The 15176-nt window shown below is 49.0% G+C and overlaps 2 protein-coding genes across 2 annotated transcripts; both read left to right on the top strand.

Moving 5' to 3' along the window:
- The first annotated feature begins 655 nt into the window (after positions 1-655).
- TBC1D13 (TBC1 domain family member 13) lies at positions 656-12397 on the top strand. The gene is made up of 12 exons (XM_072984581.2): positions 656-881; positions 3794-3867; positions 5458-5498; positions 5844-5905; positions 6323-6422; positions 6724-6806; positions 6984-7143; positions 7311-7521; positions 7615-7778; positions 9104-9264; positions 9714-9771; positions 10652-12397. The coding sequence occupies exons 1-12, from the start codon at positions 859-861 to the stop codon at positions 10715-10717; spliced, it is 1203 nt and encodes a 400-aa protein (XP_072840682.2). The 5' UTR covers positions 656-858; the 3' UTR covers positions 10718-12397.
- Positions 12398-13130: 733 nt separating this feature from the next.
- ENDOG (endonuclease G) lies at positions 13131-15167 on the top strand. Its single transcript, XM_020794917.3, has 3 exons — positions 13131-13768; positions 13992-14101; positions 14550-15167. Exons 1-3 carry the CDS (start codon positions 13253-13255, stop codon positions 14833-14835), a joined length of 912 nt encoding a protein of 303 aa, XP_020650576.3. The 5' UTR covers positions 13131-13252; the 3' UTR covers positions 14836-15167.
- The last annotated feature ends 9 nt before the right edge of the window (positions 15168-15176 follow it).

Genomic DNA, 15176 nt, shown 5'->3' with positions numbered 1-15176 from the left:
TATCCAGTTCCAGCTTTTAAAAAGAGATTTTGGGGGGGGCAGTGTTGAATGGTGAGAGTGAGAGCCCTGTGAATGGAGAGGATTGATTCCCCCACCTCTCCTTCAGGGCATTATGGGGGTGGTAGTCCAAAAAAGCGACCCCCCACCCCCACTTGATGCTCCACATAACTCCCAAGGGCTGCTTGGAGGATTCTGGGAATTGTAGTCCAAAAGCGACCCCCCCTTGATGCTCCACATAACTCCCAAGGGATGCCTGGAGGATTCTGGGAGTTGTAGTCCAAAAGCGACCCCCCCTTGGTGCTCCACACAACTCCCAAGGGCTGCCTGGAGGATTCTGGGAATTGTAGTCCAAAAGCGACCCCCCCATTGATGCTCCACACAACTCCCAAGGGCTGCCTGGAGGATTCTGGGAATTGTAGTCCAAAAGCGACACCCCCCCCTTGATGCTCCACACAGCTCCCAAGGGCTGCCTGGAGGATTCTGGGAGTTGTAGTCCCAAAGCCACCCTCTTATTCCCCCTCCCCTTCGGAGCCGCCTGGAGGATTCTGGGAATTGAAGTCCGAAAAGAAAAAGGAAAGACAGGCCCCGCCCCCTCTCCCAGGAAGCCCTCCCTGGAGGCGGGGCGGCCCCAGCCGGAGCTCCTCCTCCTTCCCCCCCACTCCCTCCCCCCCCAATTATATATTTAATTATCTTTCTCTTTCTCTCTCTCTCCTTCTCTTTCATTATATCTTTCTTTCTTCCTTTCTCGCCCCCCCCCTTTTTCTCAGCTGGCTGTGGCCGCCTCCGCCTCGGGAGGGGAAGAAGGAGAAGGAGCCCCCCCCACGCCAGCCAGCCACCACCATCATCCTCATCATCATCATGTCGAGCCTCCACAAGAGCAGGTCGGGGAGAGGAGGCAGGAGGAAGGCGGGGGGGGGGGTCAATAATATAGAGGTTGGGGGGGGGAAGAGAAGGGGGTGGCTAATAATGGGGGGAGGGAGGAAAATCTAAATAAATATCTAAATATAGATAAATAAATTAATTAAATAAAGGAGACCCCCCCCCAGTAGGATTCTGGAAGGAAACTGGGTTTTCTTCCCCCCCCCTTTTATCCCTATGCCTATGGGGGGGGGAGTTTTCTGTCTATTACTTGTTAACATCTTTGCACAAGAAGAAGTACGTAAATTATTTTCCTTAATTTTCTTGGGGGAGGGGGGGAGAGACTTGCATTAATCGATTGATATTTATATCTTTGCACACTAATCATTATTTTCCTTCTTCTTCCGTGAATGCAATGTGTGTTTTTTTTTAAAATCTCTTTGCAGGAGAACAAGTTGTTATTTCTCTTTTGTTTTCTTGAAGGGGGGGGTGCCTTCCATGAACTGGTGTTGATATCTTTGCAAAAGGATAAATCCTTTTTTAAATATCTTTTTAATATTTTTATATAAACACTTTTTATATCTTTGAAGACAAATAATGCACCTTTTCTTTTCTTCCGAAGGATGTCTGGCGTGCATGCAAACCTCCGCCGCGGGCTGGCCCTCCCTGGCTGGGCTGTTTATATTTTCCTGATATTTTAAATGCAAAATTAAAAATATTTTGCATTAAAAAATATACTTAATCCTGCTCTCAATTCGTGACATTGGGAGCCTTTTCTTCTTCCTCCCACCCCTGTCTGCAGCTTCCTCTCTTCCTTGCCTGTTGGTTTGTTCCCTATATTACATATTTTTTTTTAAAAAAAAGACTGTTTTATAAATGCACTTGGATCTTTATTTTCCTTTCTCCCCACATTTTGCTCCTTAACTTTTAAAACAAACTAACTAACAAAGGATTATCTTATTATATCTTGGCTTATAGCTAGCTTGGATCCCTTCCTACATTAGGATGAGTTTGCTAGCCTAAAGCATTATATTTAGTCCTTTTTTAAAGGATCAGTACACCTAATTGTTTCATATTATTTATGGTCCTTTTAAAGAGGCTGTCACAAAACTGCAGAATTGGCCAAACTTTGTCATATAACCATGTTTTGGGCGTAAAAGAATTGCAGGTTTAACTCCTGTCCTATTCAAATAGAAAGAATCCTGTTTTAAAAACAAAGAGAAATGAGAGTTTATGGCTACAGCGTATCCTTCTGTGTTACCATAAAGATGATTCTTATTCAAGACAGATCGTTATCTCCAGGGGTATAGTAATATATGCTTGTGTGATTGTTACCAGCAATGAAATTGTATTTTTAATCTAGTATATGTGGCTATTTAATAACAACCCAATTTATGCCGCATTTAGGAAGGAAGTTTATTGTGGAGGAATCTGTCTTCCCTTACTAACAATCCCTGTTTTTTTTGTTTTTTTTTTGAGCAGACCCGTGTTTGTCTCTTATATTTATCTTTTTATGCACAAAATTCAAGGCAGTTGCCCACGAGAGTCTTTGCACGTTCGGGAATTAGCCCCGGCGCCTATACGGCCATGCAGCAATCGGCACAAATAAAGAATGTATGAAAAGTATATTTCCTTCGTAAACGGCGTAACCACAACATGTGGAACGAGGAGAGGAAGAACTTCCACGTCAAGCCGTACAAGGCTTATTCTGGTTGCCCAACGGCTTCTTGGTCCCAAAAAAAGTCAGTTATTCTGGTGCTTTTTAAAAATAGTGAAATGAACCAGTATGGGAGATGGGTTTCGGATCCTGGATAAGACCCGAAACCCATCTGCTTGACAGGAAAGGCACACATTAGTAGCCCTGGCCTATAGCTAGCTATTTGCCCAGACTCCCATTACAGTGGTACCTCGCTAGACGACAACCCCGCTAAACAACAAATCCGCATAATGATGAAATTTTGTGATCGCTATAGCGATTTGCAAAGCAGTGATTTCAATGGGCAGTTTTCCTGGACATTGATTTGGTCCGTGCTTCGCAGACCGTTTGTTCGCAAGACGACGATTTCTACAGCTGATCGTCGGCTTCGCAAAATGGCTGCCCTGTGTTTTCCGGACCCATACTTTGCAGGACAGCCATTTCTACAGCTGATCGGCTCTCGCAAAATGGCTTCCCTATGGGCGATCTTCGCTGGACGACGAGGTATTTTCCCCATTGGAACGCATTAAACGGGTTTCAATGCATTCCAATTGGGGAATCGCATTTCGCATGACGATGATTTCGCTAAACAGCAATTTTCACGGAACGAATTATCGTCATGCGGGGCACCACTGTAATCAGAAATTTGCTGTTTCTCATCAGTGGAAGCTCTTTATGGTTACCAAGGCAGGAGAGATGTTCCATGTGTTAGAATTAAAATTCTGCTTCGTCCCAAAAAGAGGGTAGCAGGGGTTTTCCCCCCCCATCCCCTGTTCTATCCCTTACTGTGCCTTATTAGGTATAAAAAGTCATCAGCGCCTATAAGAGTGCTTGCTGCTGCTGTTCTTAGTGCGCATGACAGTTTGTGTGGTTTTTGTATACTGTACTTTCTTCGCCTTTGTTCATGGAAAAGCTCTTATCAGAACGGTCTGTTTCTCCGTCTGTTTACAGTGAGTTTGACCAGGTTTTGGATGTCCTTGAAAAATAATAATCTTATAGCCACCGTCCGACGCTTAAGCTGTATCCCAATAAACTGAAATAAGCCTGGCACACTTTTGGCTTCAACCACGAATATGCACTAGTAATAATGAGTCATAATCCAGCTTTTGACAGGTTAGCATGCAGCTGGATTGTCGGTCCGTGGCCGACAGGAGTCGTTGCGATCTCCCCCCCCTTTTTTAACCGATGAACGCATGTGTTGCTTATTCCTCTGCTCATCTCTGTGTCCCCTTCTTGTAGAATTGCGGATTTCCAGGACATCTTGAACGGACCCCATATTGTGCTGCAGAAGCTGCGTGAACTTTGCTTTAGCGGTAAGTCCCTTGGAGGTGGGGGGCGGGAAATCCTCTTGCAGGTCAGATTTCTGCGCTCCGTCTTAGACTATATGCATAGCTTGCCAGCTTTCAAGTAATGTATCCGGGGAGGGGGGGGCGGAATAGCAAGAAATGAGACTTTGATTAGGACAGAAAGCAGCGTTCCACTGTCTGAAAAGCGTCAGTGGGTTTGGCGATAACCATCTGTGTCACATTAGCCATACCCGGTGGCTGTATAGATAATGATGTGGCTACAGCTGCCTCGGGCTGTGTAGAAGGCAAATGCCATATCTTGCGGGACGAGATGCTGTTTTTCTCGAAGCGTACCCTTTGGTGACGATCTTTTCCTGCAAGAAACGGCTAAACTAGGTACGTTTTAGGATGTTCCAACAGCCGAAGTCACAATACAGGGAAGCGTGGAGGCTTGGCTAGTGAACTGGAGGTGTGTTCGAGAATCGCCGTGTGAGCAGGCCTGAGTCTTGCGGGATCGGCTTTGTTTTTATCTTTAAAGTCTCCCTATGACCTCGGTGCAAAATGGTAGCTTGAGAGTCAAGCTAGCTGTCCGCTGTTCCCCCACATGGGCCTCGTAGTGAGATAAGCTGCAAGCGGCGTCCGAGTTATTACAGATCAGGGATTTCTGCCAGCTTACTTCGTAGTAGCTGGTGGCTTTGTTTTTCCTGACCTACTCCGAGTCATCCTCGTGACCTACTAGGAGATCTAACTAGATCAACCGTTCCGCATTTGAGAAACGAGGTGATAGATCCATCCGATAAACGGATAAGAGGAAAATGTTTGCAGAGGAAAAAATGTAAAAATGCCTCTTTTGCATATTGGTGGTAATGTACTTGAATGAGGCAGATTATTTAGTATTTTTATCCTCCTCAGCTCTGTGGGATATTAACTGGTGATTCTTGAAAAAAAGAGAGAGGTTCCATAATTCACTTTTGGTCGGTGTTAAAAACTAGCCAAAGTCCAACCAGGCTGTCACTGAGTGACCACCTCTAGAAATATTTAACAGGACAGATTCTTGCGGGCCCCTTGCGTTGAGCTGCTGCTGTCGGGAAAAGCTAAAGATACAATCAAACAACATAGACCCACAACACTTGTCATAGTTTCTAGTAAGTCATGACTCTTGCTTGTCTTGATTTGAGCACTGAGTTGTAATAACAGTGAATGTAGTAGTCACAGGGGGGTAGCCAGACGTCTTACACTTTCCTTAGCCTTGCTTTCCTCTAGCTTTCTACTTAACAATGACATATACGCATGTCATTGTTAAGTAGAAAGCTAGAAAAAAATATTGTATATATTTTCTGCACCATAAGACACACTTTTTTCCCACAAAACAGGGGGGTGGAAAATCTGCGTTTTATGGAGCAAAGAAAACAGATTATATTTTCCTGTTTTCTTCTCCTAAAAAATTGGTGCGTCTTATGGAGCGAAAAATAGTAAATAAGGTAATGGAACAACTTTTTTAAAGGCTGATTGCCTTACGAAAATTTGCATCCCCCCCCCCCCACTAACGTGGCTGGCTGTCCAGCAATATACATGTGCCCGGTTTAACCTCACCAGTCCTGTTTTCATTTTCTTCAGGAATTCCTTTTGAAGGTGGCTTGCGCTGTCTCTGCTGGAAGGTGGGTTCTCGGGGAAAAGGGTCCCGTTTTCATTCCTGGGCATTTTGCTGTGTGTTTCCTCTGGGCCAAACAGAGGGGCGAACATGATCAACGGAACAGCGTCTACAAAGTGCTTCAGAGTGGTTTGAAACGATGAAGTCGGTCCGCATCCCAAGGGTTCTAGACCAGAAAACTGAGCCCTTTTTTTTTGAAAATATTTTCCTCAAATGTCTATAATCGGAATCCTTGAGGATTATTTCATTGGGCTACTTGCTTCTGGGCAGCTGAATGTAATTGATTACCGTAAGGATTTCTCAAAATACTATCCATAGGACTATTAATATTCATGTTCTTCACTTTATACAGATCCTCTTGAACTACCTCCCAGTGGAGAGAACATTATGGAGCTCCCTCTTAACGAAGCAAAGGTAACTTTTATGTATTTATTTTCTGTTCCCTTTCTTCTTTGAGTATGGGGTCCTGATCCGTGCTCTTCCTGTTGAAGCCTCACAGATTCCAACTTCAGAGTGTCTTCTTAAGTGCTGCATTATCAATTCTGTAGCGACTTTAATTCAAAATGTTTTATCCTGATTTTTTTTTCTGTCAAAATATCCGGAATGGTTTTATCATGAATCTTAGAGGCCAAGCGGAACTTTATTAGATGAATGTGTTAGCACACACCAGAACCGAAGCGGTCGGGTGTGGGGGGGATATAGAATAGACTCACCCAATTAAAGCTGTTTGTGATGTTGATTAAATTACGACGAGGCCAAATGGCTTTGTATGCGGTCCATTTCCTAATGTGATCTTTTCTCTCCTCCTTGCCTTGTCCTGCCTTTTTGAAGAGAACTGTACGCTCAGTTCTTGAAAGAAATGATCATACAGCCTGGGATCACGAAAGCCAACCTTGGCATCTCTAGGGAAGATGTGACCTTAGAGGACCACGTAAGTATACCACGAATTTTAAGGCTAAACTCCTCATTTTCTGTTCGACTGTGGAAATCACAGCCCATCCTTTGAGAATCCGTGTTCCCAAGAAAGAAAGACTTGAGCGACTCCAGAGTAATTAACTCAGTGTTACAGCCTTAATAGCTAATTTTTTTTTAGCTTGACATGGGAACACCTGTATGGGGTGTGTGTATGAGAGAGTGAGAGAGTGTGTGTGTTAATAGATTATGAATTTCGAGCGCTTTCTTGCAGTTGCCTTAATTTCTCACTGGTTTCTTTTTGTGATACTTGCATGAAGCCGTTGAATCCGAATCCAGACAGCCGATGGAACACATACTTCAAGGACAACGAAGTGCTGCTGCAGATAGACAAGGATGTCAGGTAGGGGAAAGCTCGTTCTCAACGGATATAACGGGGGCTGGAAAATTAATAAGGAGACGTTGTTTCAAAATACCGATTTCCAGGACCCCTGCTTATTTTACTCTGAGCTGGTTCCTCTGACCGTTAAGCTTCCGGTCCCTGTTGTTTGACAAAAAGCAAATTCTCTTGCTCATCCAGGAGGCTCTATCCCGACATGGCGTTCTTCCAGCGCCCGACCGAGTACCCCTGCCGCTTGATCCTCGACCCGCAGAACGAGTTCGAGACCCTGCGCAAGCGAGTGGAGCAGACGACGCTCAAGTCCCAGACGGTGGCCCGAAACCGGAGCGGGGTCACTAACGTAAGACCTGACATGGGTTACAGGCGTCCGTGGGGAGCAAAGAGTAGTGAGCGGGGTGAATGGGCCTGTTAGACTGGGGGGGGGGACGATGGTCTCGCCGTCGCCGTCCGATATAATAAGCAGAAACGGTTTCAGACGCAATTTCCTTCCTCTGCTTCGTCCGCCAGGTGAGCTCTCCTCTCAAGACGCCGGCCCCCAACTCCCTGAGCGAGTACGAGCTTCTCCCGAACGGCTGTGAGGCTCACTGGGAGGTGGTCGAGCGGATCCTCTTCATCTACGCCAAGCTGAATCCAGGGATCGCCTACGTCCAAGGGATGAACGAAATCGTGGGGCCTCTGTACTACACCTTCGCTACCGACCCCAACAGCGAATGGAAGGGTAAGGGGAGCTGATTCTTCTGCGCTGTCATTCTCTGGCTCCGTAATCTCGCCCCCGAAGCTGACGGGTTTTTTTCTTTCCATCCCGCAACAGAACACGCCGAAGCGGATACGTTCTTCTGCTTCACGAACCTCATGTCCGAGATCAGGGACAACTTCATCAAAAGCCTGGATGACTCCCAGTGTGGCATCACGTACAAAATGGAGAAGGTCTATTCCACCTTGAAAGAGAAAGACGTTGAACTTTACATGAAGCTGGTGAGGAATTTTTCTGCTGTGGTTTTTTAATCCTGAGTCCCCGGGAATTCATCGGAGCATCTTCCTGTACAGGAATCTTGCTTATTGGCTGTTTATAGCTGTCATTGGGCAGGTCTGTACGTGAAAGCAAACGACTTTTGAAACAAATAGCGTGCTCCTGTAGAAGAAAAGTACTTCGATGTGCCCAGGTTTTAAACAGCAGTGACGGATCTCTGCTCTCCGTTTCCTTCTCCATTTGGTGGTATAATTTCAGCTGCAAGAGTATTTCATTCCAAAGGGTTTCCCTTCCTTTTTGAAACGCTACAGATGTTGGCAACAGGTCTGTTTATGCTTCCCGCCGGGCAGTAAATGTCTAAATCAACTCAGGGGTTTGTTTCTGCTTTGCATAGAATAAGTCCAGCGAATGGTACACTTTATATCTCTTAATAAGATTTGAGGGGGAAGGAAGCGCTGCCGATCGAAACCCACAGACTTCCTCTAGAGTCGTATATAGTGGCTGAACGGGAAACACGGGTTTAAATGTCTAGAGAATTAATTGCAGAGAATTAACTGAACAGTTCTTTGTTAAAGAAACAAAAGAGAACGACAGAAAGTTTTCAGTGAATTTGCCTTCTCAAAGTAAAACAAATATATTCATCATGTACAGTGAGAATATGCAGAACTCAGCATTTATGTCACCCGTGTTCCATGATGGCTGTCTCCTGGTTTAGTTTATGGCAATGATCAGGATCAGAACGAGTGGATTTCCAGTCTCTGAAAGCTTCCCCTGTACTTCTAGTCACGGATTTGGGATAGATATTCAGCGTATGGATATTAAGCCCCAAATATGAATTTTAAAAAATGGCATGAGAATGAGGAACTTGGATCTAAAGAATAAATGCCGACCGTTCCTATCTTCACCCCTCTCACATGATTTCCTCTCGAAGACCACATGCTTCTTTTTATCCACCGTAGTTTTTCCACGACAAGACTTACAGATTCAAACCAGGCTGAGCCCAAAGTAGAGTCTCGGCTGAAATCGTCAAAGCGCTTTGATCCCTTTCCCCCCTCCTTACTTCCACATATAAGACGCCCCTCGATTTGTAATCTAAATATTTTAGAGAAAAGTATCGTCTTATACATGGAAAAAAATTACAGTAATCAGCACATTGCCGAGGAACTGATGCCGGAAGCAGATACGTTGACTCGTCTCGCTGCTCCCTCTCTCACGGGCGTGAAAAAAGAAGGAGCCGGCGCTGTCCCTCTCCCCCGGCGCTCTCCTTTCCTTTCTACAGCTCTTCAGCCGTGAACGATACCAGCTTTTCTGTCTTTTCTCTTCCCACCAGCAAGAGCAAAACATCAGGCCCCAGTTCTTCGCCTTCCGCTGGCTGACCCTGTTGCTCTCCCAGGAATTCCTCTTGCCGGACGTGATTCGCATCTGGGATTCCCTCTTCGCCGACGACAACCGCTTCGACTTCCTGCTGCTCGTCTGCTGCGCCATGTTGACGTGAGCTCTCCGGCGCGGCCCTTGTCGGCCTGGCCTGGGCTACAGCCCCCCAGATAGATCCCATCGCGTCGTAGCTAAGGATAGCCTTAATCATCATCATCATCATGGGCAGTCCAGTCCATGCTGACGTAGGGTGACACTTTCCAAGGTTTTCCAGGTGGAGAGGACTCAGAAGGGGTTTCCCCTGTCTTCTGGGGGTGGCCCCTTGCCCAAGGCCACCCAGGCTGGATTCAAACTCCCAACCTCTGGCTCTCTGGCCAGATCTCTTGACCACTGAGCTCTCCAACCAGCATCACGATAACCTTATTCTCTACGAATTGCTCTCACCCCTTGGTGTTGGTGGCCCTCTTCCGACAGCGAGCTCCCGTCCTTTTGACGGGATCCTTTTATTTTTCTGACACCTTCTCCGATTTTAATAATGTCCCTTTTCTTTCCTTGCAACCCCCTAGGCTCATTCGGGACCAGTTACTAGAAGGGGACTTCACTCTGAATATGCGGCTCCTGCAGGTAAATGCCGGCTGGGCAAGCCGAGGGCCACGGGCGTCTTGGAACGGGAGCAGCCCGCCTAAGACGGACGTGGGGCCGACATAGTGGCAGGCCATAGATTCAAAACCCCACAGGGGAAGCGGGGGCCCCCTTTGGGATTATTTCAGGTGTCAATACGTCTTGAACCTGTTTTCATTCTCCCCAGACCATCGCCACTTAGACCTTCTTTTGCTGTCCTACAGTCATCCGAAACAGACAGGAATTATATAGCGAAAAGGCATACCGTATTTTTTGCACCATAAGACGCACTTTCCCCCCCACAAAACAGGGGTGGAAAGTCTGTGCGTCTTATGGAGCAAAGAAAACAGATTATATTTTCCTGTTTTCTTCTCCTAAAAAATTGGTGCGTCTTATGGAAAGGTGCGTCTTATGGAGCGAGAGGGCTACGAGCCTTCTTAATCTGTTGCAGGGAAAACGGCTCGGAATCTCCACTGTGCCCTGAAGGCTAAACGAGTTTCATTTGACCTCCGTTCTCATGGACCTGACTAGAGGCTTGTGCCCCGCCCCCCAAAAGTTAGCCTTAAAAGCGCCTCAAGAGTCTTTGACTGTTTTGTGCAATAATAAATAAAATAGGACAATATCCGTAGCTCGGTGGTTCTCAACCTCAAGCCATTGTCCAGAGATTTTGGACTTCAGCCCCTGGAATCTTAGACCCTGTTTGGGGCTGGAGGATGAGAACCACGGGGCAGCCAGACCCATTTTGGGAGGGTGGCGATTCCGCTGAAGGCCAACCCATCTCTCCTCCATCCCTTTACAGAGGGACAGGTGGCTTAACCCGTTGCCTTCCCTCGGGAGCCAGGCTTCTCGTACCTATTTGCCATTTTTGTTCTCCCTCCTCTAGGATTACCCCATCTCGGATGTTCACCTGATTCTGAAGAAGGCAAAAGAACTGCAAGATTCAAAGTAACGACCGCGAGCCTCGATATCCAGAGACTCGGTGAGCGCCTGGCCTTTCTCACCTGGCGACGCCTTCTTCCACTCTTACGTATCTGCGAGAGAGCGATTATGGCCTCGAGTCGGACCGGGCGCCCTCGTTTTCTCGAATCCTGTCTGCTGCGAAATGACCCCACATGGAGCGATCTGGTCCATGCGAGGGGGGAGAGAAAACCAACTCCAGACAGGTAGAACTCTGAACTCTTCAGCTTTCTCAATCGTTAGGAAATGGACGGCAATGCTGGCCATTAAAGATGCAGATCTGAATGTACAAAACCTTTCGGGATTTACCTGGGACAGGTTTAATTGGATGAGGAGAGAGCGTGTTGGTTCGCCCCCTGGATGAAAACATCTTTTGGGAGGAACACGAGCTGCGTGTGTACAGACGGTTCTCCCCGTGGCCACACCACGGGTGGGAGATCTTGACTCCCTTCCTCCAAGGAATAGGGCAGACATCGGACTGAATTTCTCCCGGGAACGGTCCAGCTTCGGCTGATTTTTGTGTGAATTTGAACCCCCCTGCTCCGTTTTTCAGTTGCTGGAGATTTCTTCTGCCCCAGCTAGTCCTGGGGAGCTGGTGTGAATGATGCTGACCCAGCCTTATCACCTTAACAGCCTTAGAGGAGTGGGGGCGCCTTCTTCCTTCCCTTGCTGCGGAGAGCTGGCTGCCTATAAGAGCGCAAAATGTTCGTGATCCGCAAGATGTCGAGACACAGGAGGCGAAACCTTGCCTGGATCCTCCCGTTTTTTTTTTTTTTTTCCTAACAGAACCGTTTGATTTCTCCAAAACTGCCAGCCGTGGGAAGGTCGATCCTGCTGGAGATTCACAGCCTAGGCGCGACGCGTCCCCGGATCGTGGGAACGTTGCGGTCCCGATTAAGACGCTGCGAGGTCGCTTCCCCTCACTTTGGGAGCCCAAAGTGGTGTGTTTTGGGCTGGCTAGGTGAAGTGGAGACACGGAAGCAGGGGTGTGGGTATGTGTATATGTGTCTCTCTCAAACATCCTTCTCCTTGGGAAGCAGAGCATAACGGCTGGAGAAATGCAGAGGCCGATGATGGCACAGAGCTTCTTGCAAAAGCCGGCTGGTGTTCCAATGACAAGGGGCTTTGCAAGCGGAATATCTGAAAATGTTGTGATGCACGATTGTTCTCCGTAGAAAACTCCCTCCTATCTCAAATAAGCTGCCAGTTCCTTGCGCGGAATTAAACACGTTTGGAGCTTCAGCTAAAAGGTGTAAGTGTCCCTGAGTTTGACAGATACCGCCTCGGTCATGTACCTTGGGGCGTGGATACAAAAAAGGGCATTTGGGGGGGGGGGAGGTCCACTTGGTGGAAGGTGAAGCATCGCCCTAAATATGAGCCTGGCTTTCTGGTTTTTCCACTCTGTGGCGGGGAGCCCACGTTGGGTGGGGGTGGGTCACAGATCCGAGGTAAAGAACAGGGTGGCGCCTCTACGCAGGAAGGGGATCGGGGCTGTTTCTCTTTGGCTACTTAGGCCCGGGTCTATGTGCATGTTTTCTGGCAGCCCCATCGTGCGGCGTTGAGTCTGTCTTTGAACCCTTGCAATCCTGGGGGGGGGGGATTTCTTGTTTTCTCCTGGACGTGTCTCTCTTTGATTTCTTTCTCACCCCCAAATAAACTGCATTCTTTGTAACCCCTGATTGGTCTCTATGACGTGTCTGCCAGATTTAGGGGTGGGGTGGGGGAGAAACTGATTTTCATAAAAGAAATTCTTGGTATCCCTTGCTCTCTTTGAGAGACACACCAAAGGGATGGGCCAGCAGGCCCACTGGGGAGGGACTTTTTAGGTTTGGATGGCACAGCCACTTCACCCCTGGCGTAAAGTGGCAAAGGGTGGCCCCCTGTAAAAAGAGGAGCATGGGCTTCCGTGCCTTTTCAGAGTTGTGAGAAAAGCGGGATTTCTCGGCGGGCAAACCCACTCAGAAAGGACAATTCCAGGGGAAAAAGCCAGCCAAGAAAGCAACTCTCAAACAAACTTTTTAAATGGATTTTTTTCCCCTAACGTGGGCCGTCCCTCCCGGTCTCAGACTTCATCTCCCACAATTCCTTTTCCTGGGCTTTGTCGGCTTAGGTTTCTGGGAGTTGTAGTGCGGGAACCCACAGCGGGCGGAAAGCACAGCTCCTTGGGAGGCAGGAACCAGTATTCAAAGGATGGGGTTTTGAGTTTTTTTCGGATTTTGTCTGCTCTGATCGCGGGGGGGGGCGTCCTGTCAAGTGACCGGAGCTTGTGGGAGAGATCCCTTAAAAAAAAAAAAGGGACACCGAGAATGCCAAAAAAAAGTGTGGGGGCGATGACCCCTGCGCGCTGGAGTTCCCTTTGCTTTAACGGGGGAAATCCAAATTCGGTAACGGCCCCTTTAAGAGGCTGGCCGGCCCGGGAAAGGAAAGCGAGGTTACATTGTATCCTTTTCAAGGGGCGGATGGAACGTTCGCAAGGTTCCATTCCATTCACCTTTTTCCGAGCGTTCTACGCGCTCCGTGGGCCGCTATGAGCCGGGGCCGGTGGCTAGGATCGGCCGCCTCGCTGGCCCTGGGGTTCGGCTTGGGGGCCCTCTGGTCTGGGGGGCGGCCGGACCAGTCGGGGGCAGAAGCCGCGGAGGGTCTTCTGGCCCGGCTGCCGGTGGTACCGGTGGTGGCGGCCGCCTCCTCCGACGCTTCCCTGCCCGCGGTGGCGACCGGTGTCGGGGGCGAGCTAGCCAAGTACGGCCTGCCGGGCTTCCCGCAGCTCCGCTCCCGGGCCTCCTACGTCCTCTGCTACGACTCTCGGGCCCGGAGCGCGCTCTGGGTGGTGGAGCAGCTCAACGCGGCCACGGTGGCCGGCCCCTCCGAGCGGGCCGCCTGCGACTTCCGCGAGGACGACTCGGTCCACGAGTACCACCGGGCCACCAACGCGGACTACCGGGCCAGCGGCTTCGACCGGGGCCACCTGGCCGCCGCCGCCAACCACAAAGACAGCCAGCAAGCCATGCGGGACACGTTCTACCTGAGCAACATCGCCCCCCAGGTAAGGGAGCGAGGTGGGGTGGGGGGGACACACACCTGGGATTTGCTTTTATATATATATATACAGTAGGACCTGGCCCCGCGGATAAGGGAAACCGCAGAAGGCGCCAACGCGGTACTTTAACCTGCTCTCTGGCTCCCTCAAGTGGCCGATTCTGATCGTATTTATTCTTCCTCTCTTATCGTTTCTCTGTTGAGCCACGCAGAACTTGTTTTCCTTCCAGAACCCCCACCTGAATCAAAACGCCTGGAATAACTTGGAGAAATACTGCCGGAGTTTGACCAAATATAACAAGAACGTCTACGTCTGCACGGGGCCACTTTTTCTTCCCAGGTAACGTGTATTTATTTTTGGAAATCACTTAAAGCTTCCCCCCCCCCGCCCTCGGAAGTCACCTTAAGCTGCTAGGATTTAGAAGAAAAGGGATTTAACACTGGGTCTCACCCTCCCTAGAGCTTAAGGCCATGAAGATGATTATTTATTTGTTTATTCATTTAAACTCCCTTTCTGCATCATCCCCATAAACCAGGCCTCTGGGGAGGTGGGCCTAAAAGTTATTTTAAAATGCAAAATAACTGTGGCTCTCCAACTCCCCCCCCCCCCCCGGCTTGATCCTCACGACAGCCCTCCGAGGTCAGCCAAGCTGAGAAAGCACGGCTGACCCAAAGGCTCTCAGGGAGTGAGTTGCATGATTCAGCCAGGACTTGAACTCAGATCTCTCGAGTCCTCTTGCATCCCACTTCCACGGCGCCTGAAAACCTCTTTTTCTTTCCTGGCGCAGGACGGAGACCGACGGGAAGATGTACGTCCGGTACCAGGTCATTGGGAAAAACCACGTGGCCGTCCCCACCCACTTCTTCAAAGTCTTGATCTTGGAGAAGCCCGGGGGCGAGATCGAGCTGCGCTCCTACGTCATGCCCAACAGCCCCGTGGACGAGAAGATCCCGCTGGAGCGTTTCCTGGTCCCCATCGAGAGCATCGAGCGAGCGTCCGGGCTGCTCTTCGTCCCCAACATCCTCAAAAGGACGAGCCACTTAAAGGCCATCACGGCCGGGAAGCAGAGCTAAGAGACGCCTCCCTCGAGACACCCCCCTCCCCGGCAGAGCCGGGCGATGGCCCGGATCCTCCTTCATTTGCAACGAAGCGGAAGCTTTCTGCTCCCGCCCCGTTTTCAGGTTCCAAGGCTCCCCTTTGTCCTCGGAGAGCCTCGGGCTGGGGGGGGGATTGAGAGAAGAGGCTGGAAGAGTCTACAGACTCCCTCTCCGTTTTCCGATGCACCACGCAGCTGATTCTCGAAGAGGGGTGTGTGTCGGTAAATAAAGCACGAGAGACTTTTGTCAAAACAGCGTGCATCCGTTCTACAACTCCAGGGGTTCTTATAAAATTATTTTATTGAGTATTTTCAGAG

The sequence above is a fragment of the Pogona vitticeps genome, chromosome ZW-PAR (assembly GCF_051106095.1).
Source record: "Pogona vitticeps strain Pit_001003342236 chromosome ZW-PAR, PviZW2.1, whole genome shotgun sequence".
Classification (NCBI taxonomy): domain Eukaryota; kingdom Metazoa; phylum Chordata; class Lepidosauria; order Squamata; family Agamidae; genus Pogona; species Pogona vitticeps.
Note: the sequence above shows the minus strand (reverse complement) of the source record. Positions and strands in the feature narration are given on the sequence as shown.